The sequence below is a fragment of the Vanessa tameamea genome, chromosome 10 (genome assembly GCF_037043105.1).
Source record: "Vanessa tameamea isolate UH-Manoa-2023 chromosome 10, ilVanTame1 primary haplotype, whole genome shotgun sequence".
NCBI classification, from domain to species: domain Eukaryota; kingdom Metazoa; phylum Arthropoda; class Insecta; order Lepidoptera; family Nymphalidae; genus Vanessa; species Vanessa tameamea.
This window is the reverse complement of record NC_087318.1, coordinates 12,460,666-12,483,601: the sequence shown is the minus strand read 5'-3', so window position 1 is coordinate 12,483,601 and position 22,936 is coordinate 12,460,666. Positions and strand designations below refer to the sequence as shown.

The 22,936-nt window shown below is 33.0% G+C and overlaps 3 protein-coding genes across 3 annotated transcripts; 2 read left to right on the top strand and 1 right to left on the bottom strand.

Moving 5' to 3' along the window:
• The first annotated feature begins 143 nt into the window (after positions 1-143).
• On the top strand, positions 144-3,661 carry LOC113392072 (transmembrane protein 50A). The gene is made up of 4 exons (XM_064215956.1): positions 144-354; positions 834-965; positions 1,807-1,942; positions 2,329-3,661. The coding sequence occupies exons 1-4, from the start codon at positions 259-261 to the stop codon at positions 2,436-2,438; spliced, it is 474 nt and encodes a 157-aa protein (XP_064072026.1). The 5' UTR covers positions 144-258; the 3' UTR covers positions 2,439-3,661.
• Positions 3,323-15,446, bottom strand: LOC113392042 (nidogen-like). Its single transcript, XM_026628273.2, has 7 exons — positions 15,232-15,446; positions 8,231-8,721; positions 6,185-7,860; positions 5,129-6,109; positions 4,872-5,046; positions 4,366-4,650; positions 3,323-4,236 (listed from the first exon to the last, which is right to left on the bottom strand). Exons 1-7 carry the CDS (start codon positions 15,412-15,414, stop codon positions 4,014-4,016), a joined length of 4,014 nt encoding a protein of 1,337 aa, XP_026484058.1. The 5' UTR covers positions 15,415-15,446; the 3' UTR covers positions 3,323-4,013.
• Positions 15,447-21,827: 6,381 nt separating this feature from the next.
• Positions 21,828-22,516, top strand: LOC113396359 (chorion class B protein Ld10-like). Its single transcript, XM_026634304.2, has 2 exons — positions 21,828-21,986; positions 22,129-22,516. Exons 1-2 carry the CDS (start codon positions 21,936-21,938, stop codon positions 22,453-22,455), a joined length of 378 nt encoding a protein of 125 aa, XP_026490089.2. The 5' UTR covers positions 21,828-21,935; the 3' UTR covers positions 22,456-22,516.
• Positions 22,517-22,936: the final 420 nt, after the last annotated feature.

Sequence of the window (22,936 nt, the reverse complement as noted above, 5' to 3'; positions counted from 1 at the left end):
ACTCGCTGAATGGTAAAAATAAAGCATAAATATCAAAACGACGTAAAAAGCATTTTGCAAAGAAAAGTAAAGTGGACAGTTTAATTTGCGCACAGATTATTTTGCCCATGTCACACTGAAAGCGAGGTAATTTTATTATTTTTCTATGCTCAATTAATAAATTTGACATTGACGTTTGATAAAATATTCGATTGTCAAATTTATTTACAATCATTCTAAAAGTTATTAAAAGTATTTCTTAAAAAACAAATACTCAAGATGAGCTGTTTCGACAACTTATCTATGCCGAGCTGTATTTGGTTCGAAAGTGGAGAAAAACGGAACATCCTAGCCTCTATCTTCGCAGGTTTACTGGTTCGTAAGATGATGATTCACTACGTACCTTCTCTTTCAAGTTATAACAACACAAAAGCAAATTTGCTTTCTGAAAATGTACTACTAAAAAGTGCATAATTTATATTATACGTATATATTAAAAAATATCTTGACGAATAGAACATTCTGTAAATATTACGTGTGATCTAGAAAGCGAGAACTATTCTTTTACAACTACGTGTTTCATTATTGTCATTAAGAATACCCTTTCTATTATAAAAATACAAAAAAGCAACACTTCATGCATTATATCAAATGTTATGCACGCAAATTGTTTTAAAATTCATAGGGATTGCCATTTCATAAATTTAACACACTAATTCAATTACTCAATCTAATAAATAATATAAGTATAAGATTTCAAAATGCTATTGAAATTTAAATTGTACTTATTAACCAACTTAACATGTAACTTTCTAAATATGTTTACTAAATAAATAATACAATGTTTTTTCCAGTTTTTCACTGGCTGGTGGTTCATTATTGATGCAGCATCAGTGTATCCAGGAGAGTTGCCAAATGCTGCTCATGTGTGTGGTGTGATGGCCACACTTTCTCTACTCATGGTCAACTCGGTGTCTAATGCCCAGGTTATTAAATTATAAATATTAACTTGTAGACCATGAGATTCTCTAGTGGATACATTCTTAATATATATTAGTTAAGTTGTATATAAAGGAAAAATCTACCATATGTGTATCCTCTACAATGTAAGTACAAGACCAAAGAATATAACGTCTCAGTTCCCAAGGTTTTAGGTCTTACTACAACAATGTTTACGGGTGACAATGATCATATATCATCAGATGACCCATTTACCTAACCATGCACCTAAATTATTTATAAAAAGCGACTTAGCCTTAAAAAAAAATGGGTAGATAAACATTACAATTGTAATCTTTTTTAAATAATAAGTGCACAGTCAGTCTGTTTTAGACATTTAAGTGTTAATTTAGTACCTGGATATAAAAATAAAATATAACACAAAAATATAGCACATCCAGATCACCACTATTGTAATTATTATGATGTGGAATAATGACTAATAGAATTGGCATTCAAAAGAAATATACATACATTCTGTACTGTCTATCCATTTCAGTACTTACTTACTGGCCTTACTTACTTGTTGGAGTAAGGTAGAGTTTTAACTGTGCCAACTGCTAGTAAGTGGTCAACACTACCCAAAGATTTTTCTGCTGTAAGAAATTGTAACCATCACTTACATTGCCATTGCACCACCAACCTTGGGAACTAAAATGTTATGTCCCTTGCATAATAACACTGGCTAACCTACCCTTCAAACCAGAACAATACTAAGTATTACTGTAAGGCCATAGAATATCTGATGAGTCGTCAAAGCCCTACCACCAAAATCATATCATATCATTAGATCGGAAATAAATAAAATGTGTGTCATTTCAATTGCAGGTCCGTGGTGAAACATACACAGGTGGTTGTATGGGCCCACGCGGGGCTCGCCTCTGGCTGTTTCTCGGTTTCGTGGTGGGCTTTGCCTCACTCATTGCCGCCTGCTGGATACTGTTTGCAAACTACGTTAATGCAGGTATTGCTGTAAAAATATTCATAATAGCCTAAACAAACCATGATATATTTTTTCTACTAGTGAGAAAAAGAAAATACTTTTGCATTTTTAAATATAATGAACTGTATGAAAAAACATGTTAAATTTACTACAAAAAATGTAATTTTTATATTTTTTTAAATAATTTATTAATTCAATAACTGCATTCTACAGTAATTTAAATATAGGATTGAAAAATGGCCGACCCAGGGCCTTGAACCTAAGATCTACTAGTAGACCATTGTAACAGCATCTAAAAGGGGGTTAACATCTCCTTTTGGGGCATATTCAAGATATTAATATCATATTCAAGAGACCTAAAGTCATATTTCAAATCAGCTATGCTAAATAACAAATTTTGTCAACAGGTAGCAGCAAACACACATGGCCTGGTGTGAGCCTATTCATGCAAAATGCTTTCATTTTCGCTGGATCTTTAGTGTTTAAATTTGGTCGCACTGAGGATGTCTGGGGTTAGACGGAGTCTCAAAATACAAAACTATGTTCTTTAATTAATTTGCATAAAATAATCTCGTTTATATCTTAAGATTTGCAAACAATAAACAATAAAACTTCACAGAATTAATTTAGTAACTAATTTTGACACATCTCTATTTCTGATCGAAGGGATATAGCAAGTACACTCCTGTAGCTGCAGTACTTAATTGTTCCATAGTGGTTCATGTGAATTTTACATTTATTTAATCATAAGACAATTAAAATTTCAAAATTAAAATATACTTTATACAAGTAGACTTTTACAAGCACTTTTGAATGGTCATTTAACAAATTATTTAAAGTCTTTACTTTTCCGGTCATACCGGTTCGGAATGTAGATTCTACCGAGAAGAACCGGTATTGCTATTTTGTATTTCGGTAACGATGATAAAACTATTTTGATAATTCGAGCCCATCACGCAACAGCTGCTAATGAAGCGCTTGCTATATCATTCCTATCCATAATAGCAGCTACATAATTTATAATTTTAGCTTATTTGAATTTGAAACAAATAGACCAAATCTTAGATTGAAATAGAAATGTCGAGTCTACCTTTTATTATGAGTCATATGAGATTATCCGCTATAGTTGTATTAAAAAAAGAAACGATACGACGTTTTTTAAATCAATATTATTTAAAAAAAAAAAACAAAGACTAAGTAACTTTTCTTAATTGTGTATTATGCGTATGTATTTAGAAAGTATTTCTTAAAGTTATAGACTGTATAATCTACATACGATACCACTGTAATAAAATAAAAAAAATCCATAAGAATTTATATAAAAAAAAAATATTGTCTTGCGTGTAACTAATTCAGTTCAAAATAATCGTATGGAAATATTTTATTTAGAAATAATACAAATTAAACTGTTAATTAGGCAATATATTTACATTTTTAAAATACATTGTTTTGTAATTGAAACAATTCAATTGAATATTTATATTGTAATGTTAAAAGTTCAAAGTGCATTCACTCATGTGTATTTCGTTTGTTTTAGAATATAATTTTAATTAAATATATTTTTCTACAAATTCAATATTTATTACACTTGCAACACCGAAGACTTAACACTTCGGTACACATGTGTCAATGCTGTCTTTGTGTATATTAACAAAATAAATAATAAAATTACATTACTATTGCTTTGGTATTCCTTTATTTTAATTAAATATAAATAAAACCTTATTGATTTAAAGTTGAGTATTTGTTTTATTGATTTTTAATTTATGGCACTTTTTTATTATTATTTTTAAGTACTTTTGCTTTTTATTTGTTCGACGAAAACAAGGTTATTGGTTTAAATGATCAGTAAAAACATATATGATATATTTCACTAACAAAATGTTAATTCGAAGAATGTATAAACATTACTTCTATAAAGACAAATAGAGTTACGTTTTAAGATACGTCTTATAACGTCAATAAAATACCAAACGATACAAAATGTATAAACGCTATTGCAATTTTAATTAATTCACAAGCCGTATGTATCTTCAATGAAAACTTAAGATATAATTATAAACTTTACCTTTTATAAGAATTAGTTCAAAAATCAATAAGAATAATTGTCTCCAGCCGCACACGTTCTGCCGCCCTTACCATCTGGCAAGCATATTTGATTCGGATCACATTGCCCGTTTCTGTATTGACAGATGTTACTTTGATTTGGACACTGCTCTGGCGCAACTGTTACTCCATACAGCCTTCTTGACGCAGTGGCAATAGGAACTTGTCCTCTTTGCAGGGTTAAATTATTGATGTACTCGATTTTTAATCTGTAATAATATGCTCTTATTAAATACACGACTATAGTGATCTTCCTCGTCTTATGAAACTAAAAAAAAAATATTTAATAATTTTACTGATGCAGTATATTATATAAGATTATTATTGAAAATATTTACGTTTTCCAATCTGTCCAATAGTAGCTGTCTCCGCTGATCGCTAGACCAAATGGATATGAGCAATTGGCTACAATTGTTTCACTTTCCAAAGTATCAATGCTAACGCATTTAATAGTGTAGAGGCCGGCATCAGTGAAGCAAAGACGATCTCTCGACCAATCTATAGCTAAAGAGTTTGGTAACTTCACTTCCGATTTATCTAAAAAGACTCCTCTTTGTGAGCCGTCCATGTTAGCCCATTCGATTTTAGGTCCATTGCGATTCCAGTCAGTCCAGAAAATTTTACTAAAAAACAATTATGTTACTTTTATTAGCAAAGTTAATTTTACTTCACTCTTTTAATATATGGTTCAAACCAATTAAAATGAAATATTGATACCCTTTTGGGGTGACACTACATTAAGTGTCATCTAGTAGATTAAATGCCATAATTTGTTTAAAAGGCCATTTTTATAGTATATTTATAACAAACTATATAAACATTTGACATGCGTATTTATACATACCCTTTTCCAGGATGAACTGCAATGCCACGAGGGTTAAATATCCCATCCCTTTTGAACAAAACTTTTTTTACTTTCGTGTCTAAATTTGCTACTTCAATTGTAAGTTTCTTTGAATCAGTCCAGAATATATTTCTTGACGTCCAATCTACAGACATTCCTTCAGGTGATTGGATATCTATAAAAGAAAAATATACTCTTACAATTTTATTATTATATGTCGGTAACATTTTGTTAAATAAGTAAATAAATTTACCTACCGTATGCCAAAAATTGTTCAAAATTTGATCCGTCGTATGAGGTTCTCTTAATAGCGCTGGCACCAACGTCGCCCCAATAAATTCTTCCAGTAAGGCAGTCGACATCGATACCAACTGCTATCTGGTATATAGCACTATTAAGTGGAGTAGCGAATTCTCGTGGAGTCACTTTAAAAGGTACGCGGTAGACTGATGCCCCATCACTGGCAACTAAGAAATTTCCTGATTGTCTCGGATTTATCTCGCAGTAAGTTCCATTGCCATTATAACCTGTATTACATTCGCATTCGTATCCTTCACTAGTCTTCAAGCAGGAAGCGTGACTATCGCAAAGATAAATGTTCGTTCTGCAATTCATTTCAGCATTGCAAGTGTAACCATCACCGAAAAATCCCTCACGACATATACATTGATACGATGCTTCTGTTGTCGTACAGATCGCATTTGGACTACAGTCGTTCGCTACATCACACGTCTTGCCTAAAGGAACACATTTCGAAATGCCTTCACCTTCGAATCCTTCATCACAACTACAATAATTAACCTCTAGTGTTTCATCATAGAGGCAAGAAGCATGTTCTGCGCATACTGCTCCATTACATAGCTGTCCATCTGGTATACAAGCATCGTTTTGATCTTTAATATAACCTTCTATACATTGGCAAACAAATTCATCAGTGTTCGGATCTGGTCGACATTCTGCATTATATTCACAATCAGAATTGTTCGTACAACTAAAATTGGGTCTACACACATATCCATCGCCATGATAACCAATATCACAGACACACATCATTTCACCGGTAGCTGTGTCAATGCAGTGAGCACTGGGGCCGCATGAACAACTCGAACCAGTTCGTTCGATGCACTCATAAGCATCTCCTTCGTATCCTTCAGGACACACACAATGTCCTTGTGATTGCTGCCCTGAGAATGAACAAATCGCATTCGGTGGACACTCCGAGTCCATGCTGCAAGTAACTGCAACAAAAAAAAAACATTTCATTATTATCTATTGATAAGCATAACAAGTAAAACGACTTATGAAATACCTACTTGAAGTGTCATTATTCTCCTCAACGATACTTGTATTCTTTGGTTCTTTATAACTATCTATACGGCACAAATCATTATTTCGTTCATCTTTATATCTTGAATATCCAGGAGGACAGAAGCACTCATAATCGTCGTTAATAATTTCACAATTTGGAAGCACATACGTTTCATTATATTCAACTTCAGATATCACTGCAGTCGTTGACTGTAGAGGAGCAACAGATATTTCGGTGGTCTCTGTTACATCTGGTATTGAAGTGGTATCTTCAACACAATATTCACCATCACCACTAAAACCCGGATTGCACTGACAATTGTAACTGTTTATTTGATCTGAATAGCTACAGTAAGCATACGGTGAACATCTGCTGCATATGTTATTAAGTGTTTGCCAACATCTCTGCCCATCTCCAGTAAATCCTGGCTTACATGAACAAATTGGCTCTTCCCCGGGGTTATCTATACATTGTGCATGAGGATCACATACCTTGTCTCTACAACGTGACACTATATTGCAACTAATACCATTCCCTTCATAACCGTCCCGACATCTACATTGAAAACCGCCATCGTGATTGTAACAATCAGCATTGCTGTCACAATTGTGAGTGGAAGCTGCACATTCATCTATATCTACACAAATATGAGAATCCTCATAGTAAATACTAGTGAAACCTGATTGACATACACATGTAAATGAGTCCCCTTGTACAACGCATGTGCTATGAGTACCACAGGAATTTCGCCCCTCTATACAAGGATCTTCTTGACCCCTCGATTGAATTTTGTTACTAGTACTATATCTAACAATATTTTCCCTGGTTTCGTAGCCTAAGTAATTCTTAATAACCTTCAAAGTTGAAATTTCATTTTCTTCAGACGGTGGTGCATATCTACATGGGTTGTATGAAAACGTTTGAGATACTCTCTGTTCGTACTTTTGTCCAGTAATTTTATTGGTAAACGTTCTAGATGAAACACTGTGTATGAGACCAGCTTCCACAACGGTGTACTCTTCGTTATATTCAGAAATTTCCAATCTTGATCCCGGCGATACAATCGGAATCGTACCACGAATATCAGCATCTAGGGTTATCTGATCGAATACATCATGCCCAATATATTCTTGATTAATCGTGACCCTGTCCTTGGAGTCTGGGAAATATATATCGGCTGTGTGATTAAAAAGTCCACCGGTTAATTGATATCCGTTTTTCGCCGTTCCCGACGGCTTGGCGAAAAGCCATCCTAATACGCCACCAAGTACAGTTAAAAGTTGTAAACTGCTTCCTAACAGTGGTGGTGCTTGTGAAAGAGCTGTATAAGTTCTTCCATCGGCAACTACTACGTATGCTTGGATGTCTACATCGTTAAGATTAACGTCGTTGATAATACCATTTAACTTTCCGTGAACTCTTAATGGAACATCGTCTTTAATGCAAGATTTTCCGTTTCCGTAGAAGCCTTCACTACATTGGCAGCAAATACCGGTTTGATAATCGACACATCTTGCTTGTAAGTGACAGACGCTGGGGCCACTCTGAGCGCACGTTCTTGTCTCCTCCTCTACTTCTACTTCGTTCTGATCGTATTGGTCGGGGACGGCTACGGTACCATCTATTGTTATGTTTCCTACGCGGAATACGTATTTTCCGGGTTCACGAGTGTTAGACCATCTGAAATTACAAAATAACATTTAAATAGAACTTAGTCCCTTTTTGATAAATAATTGCCTCCATTATCACCCTGAGTATCTAATCGAATTTTTAAATAAATTATATAATGAAATTGATGCCTTTCCAAAAAATCAATCAAGACGTTAATTAAAAAAATATCTGTCATAGCATTTTCTTACATAAAAAAATATCAAATGTAAAACACAGGTGCAAATATTTCTATAGACACTTCACTTTGTATGTATAAAATTTTTGGATAAATAAAAATACAAGTTTAGATTATGTTCTTTTTAATATGGGATATATTAAAAAGTTCAATTCAATAATCAATTTAATTTACAATACTGTTTCTCCATGCTCAAATACTTACGAAACAACATTCCTAATCTGATGACTACCAGAGCCTCTAAGTGTGAAGAGACGGCCGTCTTCCGCAATGAATCCAGCCTGGGCCTTCGCATCAGGCATACTGCCTGGCTGCGTCTCCTTTTGTATCCATTGTATTTCCCTTTCAGGATACAACATTTCCACAAAACTCTCTGTGCCGTTACTAATAATAGCAATTTGGAAGCTATTCTTACGATCTTGCCATTGTTTGCTCGCATAAGTAACGTCTATCCAGCTGGCAATAAACACGCTCGTAGGTCTAAAATCGTAGTAATCGTGAAAGTTATTTTGCACGCTCTCTTCCGCCTTGACCAGCACATGTGATTCATTGGTTTCTCTATAGTAAACCTCGCCCGATTCTGTGGTGTCAATGTTCGCGTAAAACGCGGCTATAGATGGATACGGTAGGGGAAACTCAGCGTTAAGAAAGGTTGGAATATCTGCTCTGAACGACAACACGCCATAATTGTTTACCTGCAATAAATTAATACTATTTATTTTTCGTATGGCAATATAGACGTGAAAAACAAATTAACATGTTGATTTTGTTTTCATATCATATATAGGGCTGGCAAATAGGCATATTTTAGTACACCATAAATATTGATAATTTAATATTGATAATATCATCACTGCTCCTAACCTCCTCATATCATCCTCATAGCCCATACGCCACCAACCTTAGAAACTAAGATTTTATATCCCTTGTGCCTGTCGTTACACTGACTCACAGGAACCTAACAATACTAGGTATTAGGATAAATGGGTATCACATATACTACCGCCCAGAAGGGCTTGCACAAAGCCCGACCACCAAAGAAATAATAATAACATAATGATGAGAAGTTACATTCAATACATCGTGTTCGGCGGTAAAGGAAATGTGAAGAATCAAGCATTTGTAAACAAAGTGGACGAAACGCAGTGTTAAAGAGTCTGCCAATTTTATTTTTATAATAGAATATATTTTATCTATTGGTTTTAGTTTAGGTTTAGGTATTTTCAAAATATATGTTTTCAGCATTACACCTATTTAGATTTAACGTTATTTTTCTATTAAAAATAAAGTATGTATAATCATTTATCTATTTACGAACAATACACAGAATAAATATTTTTTTTATGTATTATACATAATATAAACTAACGTCCTCCCGCCGACTCTGTACGTGACAAACTCAAAACCGCCAAAGGTTTTTAATACGGGTTGCACTAATGGACGGAGTGATTCATGAGGAAGGTTTAGGTGTAGAATTCATTGAGATTTTGTGTAAATTAGCTAAAATATAATGATAAATAATTGTCGAAGTTGTCGGAAAAAAAAATTCCGACCAATAGAGATGTATATTATGACATAATAGTTCATATAGACCAGTGATTCCCAAAGTGGTCCAGGTGGAACCCCTAGGGGTCCACGGGATACTTGCTGGGGGTCTACGTAGGCGTGAATAAAAAATGGGGGTCCATAAGATGCTAATGGGGGTCCATGAAAATTTATCTGCTTTTGATAGTAAAGAGCAAAAATGTAAGCATAGTTTTAAGGGCCTACCTACATTGTTTTAAGTACCTAACTAAGCAGATAATATTTTAAAAAGGCAAGCGACTGTTACTTGTCCAAACTTGCGTATTCGATATTACGTACAATTTCGTGTACAGACTGACGACAATGCTTAATGTTTGTTCAGACATGGACTTGATCACCACTATAAATACTTGATGCCAAAGATACCTACCTTTTTTTTTTGTTCGTCATCAGTTTGAGAGAATCACTAACAAATTCATAGATTTTAATTGCTGAAATACTCGTAGGGTTACTAAGGATAGAATTAAAAGCACCAATATTAAACAAATTTAAATTTAGTTCATATTTTAGTGTTTCTCTCAAACTGTGGTTACGGACACATGCCAATAGGTGGTCCACGAGAAAAATAAGTTTGGGAACTACTGATATAGACCCTTATTCTACCTGTGTAAAGCCGGCAGTGATAGCGAATTTTAAATGTATTGTAGTTTTTATTTCAAAGTAGAAATGAGTAGTGTGCTGACGCTCACAATAGCTGACGAGCCGCGACATCCGTGCGACCGAAACTCGCACAGGTTCATTTCGTAATAATTATACCTACATAACAATTTATCTTTTACGATTAGGTAGTACAGTACACAAGCGTTGTTTGTTAGTCGCATAGTGATAACAATATCACACGCTTAGGCTACCGTTGAGGTCTTGACACTTGCTTAACTCACGATAACACTACACTGTTACAAAAATTTCTAACACATTACATGCTACGTTTTAAATTACATAATTAAGATTTGAAATATTCAATATTATTTCGCTTGCATCTATAACATTTAGATTTTTGATGTAATATAAATTACAAATTCAGTTTTTATCGGGCATACTTTGCATATTTAGTAAGTAGGTATCTTTATAAATGTTCATTGTTTTTTTTAGGAAAAAATAAATCATGGCGACATTCTTTATATAAACACATTGCGTATAATTTTTTTTTTTTTATTTTCGCTTAAGAATATATTTACAATAAGTTTTTATTAATACTACTTACTTATTTTTATCTTCATAAATATCGAAATACCATTAACTTATCACGAGATCTCCGAAACTATAGGTCCGATTACCTTAAATTTTAGCAGGGTTAGTTCTTCACGGCGTAGCGATCTCTAAGGAAGAATTTTTGGAAATTTCAACTTCAACGGGGACAATTGGGCTGTGTGAGAAAAATCGGGCCCTGTTCGAAATTTATTACAAAACTATTTATAAAAAATCGTGACATTTTGGAAAAAAGAACTAAAACTGCCTAAAAAACTGTACCTAATCTAGTTTTATGAATAAATCTTTATATTATTATTTTTTTAACGTTATCCACAGACGCCTCAATAGACAAATGTGCCAGAACTTCTCCCGACACAATCAAGAGTCGGGTTCTAATCACTCAGCTCTTCGCTGGCTGCACTACATATAATTATATGATAAATAAAAATGTTTATTTTCAGAACATACATATATCTCGATATTCAAAATATGTAATATCAAATTGTGTCAACATTTATTTGTAACCATTAGTAATATACCAACACAAAAGTACTTAATAAAATTATATCGGATTGCAAACGTGTTAACCTAAACTTATTAGAAAAAATGCAAATTGAAGTAAAATAAATTATATAACTTTGCGTTGTGTAATAAAAAAATTTAGCAACAAACACATAATTTATTACGTGACCAATTATTATTATAAAGCTAAATAATTTGTATGATTGATATTTTTTTATGCTATAAGTGGCACACAAGCAGGAGGCTCACCTGAGGGACATGTGCAACACCAATATCGCGCAAATATTTGAGGTAGATGTCCCAACCATTGATGAAGGTTATAGTACGAATCTAAGGACCGGAGTAACAATCAAATGTCAATCAATCTGGATGACATAAAGCATATACAATCCTTATTTGCAGCGAGCTACAGCTACCAAATAATAATGACAAGTAAATAATAGCTACTAAACAATAACTTATCCACTTTTATAATGAAATTTAAAGATAAACGACTTTCCAAGTCGGTAGGTAGTTGTTTCAAATTTATCTAATTAAAATATCGATTCAAGAGTTTCTTAGAGTCTATTTAAAAATTGTATCTTTTATATTCTGTAGTTTCTAATAACAAAATATATTATAATATTTAAAAAGAAAATTATATTGAACAATGTAAAATGTTTTGACCAAAATCAGAAATGCATTATATTCGCAACGCTGCACTGATAATGTTTTGTACAGCGACGGAAGTGCACGTGGGCGGAGGATACGTCGGTCAATGACTGCTACTTACCTATCCCTAAAATTAATATCTAATTCCTATATATTTCCACGCAGTACTTTACCTAACAGTCAGAGTAAACGGTGATTAAACGTAAAAAAATGTCCTCTAAAGGAATATATTTTGTTGAGCATTATATGAAGTTAATAAATAATATTATAAATATTTAAAGCGTATAAATCTCATTAAGAAGATGTAATGCAAGCAAAAACTATAAACATTAGGAGCGTTCAATTTAAACGATGCAATTCTCGACCTTGAGCATTTCATTTCCACGTTTTCAAATATATTTATAAATCGTTTGCGTGCGTTCGTGCGTGCGTCTGTGTGTGTAAATATTTTTTATAAAGACGTTTAGAATCGCAATATCATGCAAACAATAACAGAACATACTATATTGTATTTCTATTCTTCTGGTCATTAAACGCATATTACAGTCACTCATATTTGTTGTGGAGCTGTTATGTAAGAGCAGACTCGAAACTCACCATAAACCACGATCGAGAAGTGACAAATACTGAAATGATGTTCTTATGTCGCAATCGAAAATCGAAAAACTTACGATTTCCAGCTAGCCGCAGTACAATTACAACACTAATCAAATGAATACCTGCTGTATTCAATTGTTATATTAATATAAGTTATTTTATAAATAAGGGCTATGTTAATTCCGGTTATAGGATCTCACAACAATCTCTTTTTTTTTAAATGAACTCTTTATTCCAAGACTGTCCAGTAGTTAGAACACAATCGGATAAAGGCCTAAAAAAGTTTTAAAATAATGGTATTGCTAATATGAACATATAATCGAATTTGCCATGGTGCTTCCTTGCCCCGACCTATCCACTGATCGTAATTGATGATTGCGGATTCAAGCGCTACTGAAAATGTACGTGCTTAAAATTAATTCTTGTGCTTAAAATGAATCTCGAGCTCGGCGTCTTTCGATAACAGACTGTTAATTTATTATAACTACTTATAAAATTATCAATGATTATCGGAATTCAAAAGATTAACAGTCTATTTACGTACAATTCCGAGATTGGTCATAGTATCTAGAAATAAATTATATCATTTCCAAAGATTTAAATCAATGAAATCTCAGATTACAAAAAAAAGCGAATACAAAATGAAAAGCGAATAAATTTGAACAATTTTTTTGCAGCACTATGATGTTTCGGACGCTCCATCTGCATTATACAATCAGAGAGGAAAATATTGAGTATTGAATAAACAACTACTTAAACTAATAGCCAACAATTATGTTTTACTTATTAAGAAATACTAATTACAAATAATAAACGTATTGTTTTATTAGAGTGGTCAACAACATCTATTGTTTTAAATTTCGGTCATTGTTCTAGTTTAATGTATCAATCGTAATTAGTTAGCACATTTATTTCTTGTATTAAGTATTAAGCTTGTCTATCAATAAATTATAAAATGAAAGTGCTTATTTGCATATTATGATATAATAAAAAATAATGGCTATCATTATTAAGTCTTTAAGATCCGAGATGGCTAGGTGATTAGAACGCGTGCATCTTAACCGATCATTGTTGTTTAAAACCAGTCAAGCGCCTCTAAATTCATCTTGTGCTCAGCGGTAAAAGCAAAAATCTTGAGGAAATATGCGTGTATTTAATTTCAATGAAATTGTGCCACCTGTGTATCCACCAAACCGCATTGGAGCGGCGTGGTGGTATTAGCGCCAAGTGTTCTCCTTAAAGTGAAAGGAGGTCTGTCCCCAGCAGTTACTTTACTTATGTTTAAAAAGCGGAAGTTCAAAGTCAATTTTACTTTATCGATGTTTGCACCACGTGGAATTTCCGTTTAGAATATTTTAAATAAACTCGACATCGTCTATTTACACTTCGGTTTTACTTTTAATGGATTATTTTATCAGTATCAACTTCCGAGATCAGAACCAAATGACCCAGTGGAAAGTACGCGCAGAATCGAAAGTATGGACAAATTAGTTAAAATACAACCAAGTTTTCGTATCCATGCAACCAAGTTTATGTACTAAACTGGTACTAAATGGTGAAGAAGACGTAAGGAAAACAGTAGCAATAAATTTATTCCTGTGATATGCAACAACGTACGTGAGAAAAACGTTTATCGTCTACGAATGTATAGGGGACCAATTCTATTAACTTATAATGGTATACGATTTCATTCGTTCATCCCAATTGTTCCCGGTATAACTTCGCCCGAACCGCAACTCGAATGTTATGTTAGTAGATTACAAAAACGGCTTAACGAGAACGTTAATTTTTCGATTGCATTATAGTGACAATTTTTTAGTAGATTTTGTCCCCAGTAGTTTTTATTCAAATGTAAAGTGCACGCGATGAAAGTGTGATAGTTTTTTTTAGGATTTGCAAATATGCAAATATGAATTTAGACTGCAATGTCACCACAATAATGGGAGTTGGCACGCAATGCGGGATAGTGAAAATTTGCATTCAACGCCTCCGTTCATTCGCTTTCTGACCGAAGAAAATATGTAGAAATTTATTTTTGAATCAATTTTCGTAAATCGCGTCTGACGAAAGCGCTTGAGTGTTTTTTTTTCAACTCAGACATTTATTTACAACATATTATTATGAATACAAATTATCTTACACGGGTTTACTTTAAAGCCCTTATTTGCAAAGATACTATTTGACATTAGAATTAAGCCTGTATATTCCGAGTTAGTATAACTATTAATGATTTTGACATTCACCTACTTTTTCTAAGCATAATTATTTTTAATAATTTAGTATTTCTTTATTTAAAAAATACCTTGATTTAATAATAAATTTAATTATACGTCCAATTCGAGTCACAATTTCGAATTCAGCAACTTCCAAAAATCTTTACCGACGCATTAAAAAATTAGATGATCATTAATAATGACTATGTTTATATACAGTAATAAATAATAATAATAAATAGTCATGCGAATTATAAGTACATGCAACAATGTATACAGATTTAGATTTACATTTTGCCATATCATTAAACTTTAATTGATTATTTATTGATTACTCTAATTGGATTAATAATAGATATGATTATTGAAATACATTTTATTTTAAAAACCCTATATAAGTAATAAGGCATCAACACAATTTTAACATCCACAAAAGTAGGTACTTACGAAAATATTTTCATAAGTCTCGCCAAAGAAGACGATGGGTACGTTCAACGGTATTTCTGGGGAGGAGACCTCAGCTCCCCGCGGCAATCGCTGGTCGAGCCCTTGTCCATGGGGGTAGAATTGGTCCCGCGTTATAGCGCAAGCGCACGAAACGAGTAATAGCACCAGCCCGCCCGTCCACATCGCGATGTCACACCGAACTAGCGAGGATCGTACAAATATTTGACACGGGCTTCAAATAGTTTTTTTTTTTGGGAACGATAAAGCCGGAATTGTTTTCTCGTCATTACGTTTTATTACTGAAAACGATTTTCCTTAATCGTAATTAGTTCCTATTTGTTTATTTCATTTTATTAAGTTTTTAACAAAGTCAAGAGTATGTAATATAAAAAATATATTATATTTAATAATTATTATTTAAACAGATAAAATTTTATCATACGAATGTTATGAAGAGTTGAGTTTTTTGATTTATCGTTTGCCGGATTCGTGCAAAAACTTATTCGATTATATTATGATACCGAATGGCTAATATATATTTAAAACAAAGTAAACTAATAAAATATATACTAACGCCGCCTTTTCTGTAGTTTATTAAGACATGTGTTGATATTTCATTGATTTAATACATATAATTTAGTCAGATTCAGTCATGTTAATCCCTTAAGAGCACATTTTTAACTAAAACCTCTAAATATTCAAGATAACCGTATCGAAATCCAAGTTGAAGTTAACGAACAAACTTTAATTAAATAATTAACAAACAGTTCGTCGTATTGCTTTCACTGGTGACAAGCAGGGCCGTACCTTTATATATAGTAAAATACATTCCTCTGAATCCACATCCTCTCCTTTGAATCGGGGACGATAGATGGTCACGCGGCTATAATTTGATTTGATTTATATGCATGTTAAATAATATATATACATATACTTGGTGGTAGGGCTTTCTGCAAAAACGTCTGAGTAGGTACCAAGCAAAGCCGCCAAGCAGCAATACTTGGTATCGCTGTGTTCCGGTTTTGAAGAGTAAGTGAGCCAGTGTAACTACAGGCACAAGGGACATAACATCTTAGTTCCCAAAGTTGGTAGCACATTGGCGAAATAAGGAATGCTTAATATTTTCAACAGCGCCAATGTCTGTGCGCGGTGGTTACCACTTAACATCAGGTGGCCCATTTGCCGTTACGACAATCTATTACATAAAAAAAGTGGTCCATACAATAACTATAAATTATATATTTAGCTACGGGCATTTCTCCCGGAAAGACTTTGTTGCTAAATTTGCCGCCAACAAGCTATAAAATCTGAAATGAGCGTGAAAGTAAACAATATTAAAATCGTAGAACAAGGAACACTTCCAGTTACGAAATAAGTCAAATGTGATTTGGGTTAACGACTGGATGTCGTTTTCAGTTTGTTAAGTGTTAGTTTGAATACACTGAAGACCTTTTTATGAACAGTTATAAAATCAAAATAATTCGGCATATGCTAGGTATATTTTGTTGAGTATATCAAGTGAATGGAGGTACTGTTACGCAATATATATAAGCATTATCAGTGCTATGTACGGCGGAAGGTCACAGGGCGACACTTTCATTGAGGCGGCAAAATTCTTAAAAATAATAATTTTGGTAAACTTACTTATAACATGTAAAGTGAACATTTCAAATAGGTAGTCTGGAGTTAGTGTTCTTTGATTAAATTGATCATAAATAAATATTAAAAATAAGTGTATTTAATTAACATGCCTGTGTAAATTGGTGGAAAAGAATAATTACTGCGTTTCTTGCCGGTTCTTCTCAATGAAAATCAAAATGAAATTACACTTTATTCAAGTAGCCTTTTACGAGCACTTTTGAACCGTCATTTTACAGATCCGTAATTAACGTTCAGCTACTACCGGTTCGTAATGTAGATTCTACTTTGCGATGGTAGCTTTAGGATTAATTCGAAGGTCCTAAAAAAAATGTATTGTGATTTGAATTTTTAATGATAAATAGGCTAAAATAAATAAGTATCCGATGTTCCATTCATTGATTGATACATTGAATTATATCAACTGAGGCTATAAAATTGTTATATTAGTCTGCTCACCGGTCATTCCGAAACACAACACGCCGTCAGTATTTAGCAATGGAATAAGCCACGAACTCATTAATAAGAGAATTAATGCCTTTAAGCTCCTCTTAATCCAAGGTACGGGGTCAAGAAAGCCTGGACGCCACGCGATGGTGAAGTCTTGAACCATTGGTAAAGTGCACCATTGGTGAAGGCGACCCTCATCAAGTTGTCTTAAAATTAAAAATTAGATAGTTCTTTTTAGGGATTTTGTTTAGATAAAAAGACCTTAAAAACATTTTGGGAGCTCAAGAGACTACGATGAAACTACAAAGGACTGAGCGACTTTATATTATTGCTATAAAATACGTATTTTTATCATAATTTCCCAATCATCGCGACGTTATTCTTACAAAGATAGCTTCTAAGAAACGTTACTATAGTCGTTGAATCGATGTTAAAATATTATTCTAAATATGACATCAGAGTTAAATAGCTAGAAACAACTTTTATTATAGAAACATATTGTTTAATGATTTACGCATTGTACGAAAATCTTATCGGTCGAACTTAAGATAAACGTCGTCGAAGTGGTCATTGCTCTAACTTTTGACCCGACACGTGATGAATTGATTACATAGCGATATTTCGGTACTTTAAACTCTCTTTTATATTAATACTAGTTGTCAGCTGCTGCTTCGCCTGTGTGTGTTCCTGTTCCGATATACATGTATATCCCAAATCTGTTCAGCTTTTCAAGCACGATTGAGCAACAAACATCCATCCATGCCAACTTTCGCATTTCTTTCGCTTTTGTTATCAACACTTGGTGGTAGGGCTTTGTGGTAGCCCGCCTGGGTAGGTACCACCCACTCATCAGATATTCTACTGCCAAACAGCAGTACTCAGTATTGTTGTGTTCCGGTTTGAAGGGTGAGTTAGCCAGTGTAACTACAGGCACAAGGGACATAACATCTTATTTCCCGAGGTTGTTAGCGCATTGGTGATGTAAGGAATGGTTAATATTTCTTACAGCGCCATTGTCTATGGGCGGTAGTGACCACTTACCATCAGGTGACCTATTTCCTCGTCTGCCTACCGATAACTTAAAAAAAAAACATATTTGAATACTCATACTGTTTTTGTAACTCTGAAAAGCTAGGATTATCCATGTTATATAAATAAATGTGAATTAAATATTAATAAAGACAGGAAAACCACAAATAAAAGCGTATTGAATAACATTACTTACGAGAATTAAACACCCGACGTGTTACTTAATTCATAAAAATACATTTATCATCAATAAACATTTGTGACGGCATACATTTGTAATTAGATAAGTTATGTTAGACTCAGAAGTGGGAATGAGCAATGTGGAGCAGCATTGCGGACTGTGTTTCTCTATTGAACCGAAGCGGAGCTCGACTCGGCCGAGAATTCGAGAAGTGTCAAAGAATCAAAGCGACCAGCGTTGGGCTTAGTTATACTTAGTATATTTTATATTCTGGTTTGAAAGGTGACAAAACCAGTGTAACTACAGGCACAAGGGACATCTACGTACCAAAGTTGAGTGGCGCATGGGCGATGTAAAAAAATTATGACACTAATGTCTAGAGCAGTGAGAACTTCATCGTTTAAATATCAATTTAAATAATGAAGGTAAATATAATAAATCCATTCAATAAAGAATTGATTATTTCGTCAACTCGAAACTATAGTGGTACTTGAAATTGGCATCTCAGAGTGTTGCTAACGGTGGAAATGAGTTATTATATTTCTTCCTGGATCCAGTATTACCCAACATAATATACATTTAAATATTATTCTACAAAATAAATATATTAACTCATTTAAATTATACACCCTAATGAGCAAAATCTCATCATTATTTTAATAACTGGCAACATACAACTTTGAAGTATAAATTGATAATTTAAAAGCCTTCACTCGGTCGTGTAACATTTTTTATCAAATTTCTCGGCATATTACTCGGCGGTAGAACTTTGAGCAAGTCCGTTCAGGTAGTAGGTAGTCCAGGTAGTACTCAACATACATTCCGACGTTGAGTAGCATTACTAATTATTGTTGTGTTCCGATTAACGGGTGAGTGAGCCAGTGTAACTACGGGCACAAGGGACGTAACATCTTAGTTCCTGAGGTTGGTGACGCATTTGGGATATGAGGAATGATTAATATTTCTTGCACTACCAATGTCTACTGGCAGTCGTCAGCTGACCCATTTGCCAGGCTGATTACTGACATGAAAAAATCGATCCTTCAAAACAAAATGTTGTTTAATCATTGATCCAAAATTTATCCCCTAATAGTTGTCACTATTAACTAGTCACTATAGAATTAGTGGTCACTATAAGCACGACAAGACGTGAAACGTGATGACTGAACACCAATGCTGGAGATGAACCTCCAACCTCCGTATATCATTTTTATATGATAAAAATACATACACTCGGTATGTATTTTGAAATAATTATTGTTGCATAATAAAATCAATGCACAGTATCGCAATAGTTGAATAACAATAAATGTATGTTAATGCATAATCATTGTAAATATAGACAGAAATATTGAATAACAAATGAGTTCAATTATTTTGCCTTGACTTTATTAACTGAGCCTCCAACAAAATAGGATTGAAGTAATAAGTATTTGTATTTCGAATAGAGTAATATCTTCTCTATTTGTTGTAAGTCCGTTAACCTCGCTGATTTAAAGTGCAAAAATATCTTCACAAACTCATTGAAATCTTAGGTCACCAACCCCATGCTAGAATGCAAGCGACCGACCACGCGGTCCTGGCATCTTGCCCTTTTGATAAGTCTTTTAATTCGAGATTATGCATATAATACAATTTTTTTATTATTTATAAAATGAAATGTACGTATATTTTTAATACTGTCACAATATCGTAAAAATACATCGGCAACTTTATTGTTATAAAAACACAAACTCAGACGACTACGTGAGCTAACCTATGGCAAATGGTCGCCTTATATACTTATAGAAATTGACACTGACGATAAACATTCCTTGAACCGCTAATACAGCAAACAAGATATTACATAAATTTTGCCTCAAATTATACTAGCTCACTCACCCTTTAAACAAGAATACAACAATAAGAAAGTATTAGGTAGGTACTGTTTGAAAGTGGAATACATAATGTTGGAAAAGAGTAAATACTGAGTTTTTTTTTTACCGGTTTTTCTCGGTAGAATATACTTTCCGAACCGGTGGTACCTTTACATTTATTTCAACACTATAATATGATTCAAAAGTACTTTTATGAGCCTATTTAATAATAAATATTTTTATTTGATTTGAATGTGTTGAACAAATAATACGAGCGTCAATCAAGAGAAATACCACTGAATAAACCATTGCTTGCTATAAATTATTTATAGGGTAAAAACAATTAAAAAATAACTAATATGAATTTGATATATCCACACACAAATTCTTAAGTACTAACATTCATTAGATTAAAATGTTAAGATTTAAACAAAACATTGTTACTAAAATATTTTAATTATTTTAATAGGTGATTATTCTTCTTTTTATAAAAATCTTAATCTTGTATTGTTTACAATATTCGTTCAATGTTCCAATTTATTTATTTGCAAAGTCTTTTTGATATTAGCAAGTGGATGTTTTTGCGAATTAACTGGTACATCAATTTTGAAGTAAATGTTAAAATGGTGACAATTGACATTATATATATATTTAGAGATTACTTTATCCATACAACTAACGAGAACAAATAAAAAAAAAAAAGCGCGCGAAACCGAATTAAACCGCCATTATTTTTGCTTTAATTTGGGGGCGGACAGTAAGGTCGATATTGGCGCGACTTTTAATTGGTGAAATTGTTCCTTGTGTTTTATTTGGATTTGTAAATACAACTGAGTAAGTAGTTTACTCTAATATATATGATTTGGTGATTTATTTATTTTAAGATAAATTCGAAGTTAGAACTACTTTTGGTTTGTTAGTAAATTGTTTGAAGTAATTTAAATTATTGTCCTTTTTATTCTATTGCACTTCTGTACGCTAAATATATAAAATAGCACACGGTTAAACTTACCTTTCTGAAAATAACATATAGTACCACACAATGCCAATGTATAAATAATACGATACAAAAACTTAAGTTTTGTTAGGTACACGAAAACTAAAAAAAAAACGGAATCATCACGTGCGTTGCAAACCATTATGGAAGAAATTCTCATTCTGACTTAGAAAACCATTACAACAAAAACTGCCATGCCGGTTGTAACGATGTTCTCCTTTCTCAATAATTTCTAAATCAATTTTAACTCTAATTGCAACACAACAACATAATGCAAGTGCATTGATATTAATAATAATTATATCATATTTTAATAAAATTTCATAATTAACAGTTATTCTTATCGGAAATTTAGTAACGACGACATTGCTATAACAATAAAGTAACAATATAGTAAGTAATACTACTTATGTAATGACGATAATATGATGTAAGTATCAATATATTAATTAGTGCAGTGATAAATTTAATTCAATATAAATAGGACAGTAGGTTAGTGTAGGGCATCAAAACTTAACAACGTTCAATAACAAGACGCACACAAACAAAAGATATGGCGACTAAGACTATTCTTGTTCTCTGCTTCCAAATTTTATTCCTAGAGGTATACCTATATTATTTTTTACTTAAATCTTAATAAACCACCGGAGTTACTTTTTATTGTCGGATTTAATTTCGTACGGAACTTTTTACGTTTTGAATTTTTATATATGTATGTTATACTATATGATTTTTATATATTTCAGAGTATATTCGCTCAATGTATTGGCACTCCCGCTTGCATACCAGAAGCTTATGGCCTAGCGTACCCCGGCACACCGGGCCCTTTCACCAGTCAGCTGACAATGCACATACCGGCACTACCAGCACCGGCCTTCTCGATCGTAGCTGATGACTTGATCGTGGACGGTATTGTGTCTGTTGCTGGGTCTCTGCCGTTCCTCGGCACGGTGACGTTAGGAGGCTCCGTTCCAGCGGTAGGCGAAGGATCAGTTCTGTATAACTGTGGTAATGGCGAGGTCGGCATGGTGAGAAAAACGCCAGCAGGTCGCGTACCAATCGGTGTATATTAAAATGTTGTTAAGTATTTAATCATTAAGGACTCGTTAAATAAATGTTTAATTTTTAAATCCACTTTTTTATTTTTTTAGTATAGCAAAAATAATGAATAATATATATATATATATATATATATGATCAGATCAGCAAATAATAAAATAATGTCCCTGAATATATTTGGGCCAAGGGACGTAAGAACTAAGGGCCTAACTAAAAATACCTACCTACTTTATATAAATAAGGATAACTGGTAATAATTTAAATGATATACTCGTAATTTATTAAATGTTTTCAAAGAATTGGTATAAAACAATCCTTTTTTAAGATATTTGCCAAATCCTGGGTTGTTCCAATGTTACATTTAAAATTTAATGATTTTATAAAAAATATTATTATTTTCGGAAATACTCAAACATAAAAAAAATACCCAATCAACTTCCCAAAAACCCATTGCATTCTATGGAAACAGTATAAATGGTATTTTATATAAATATA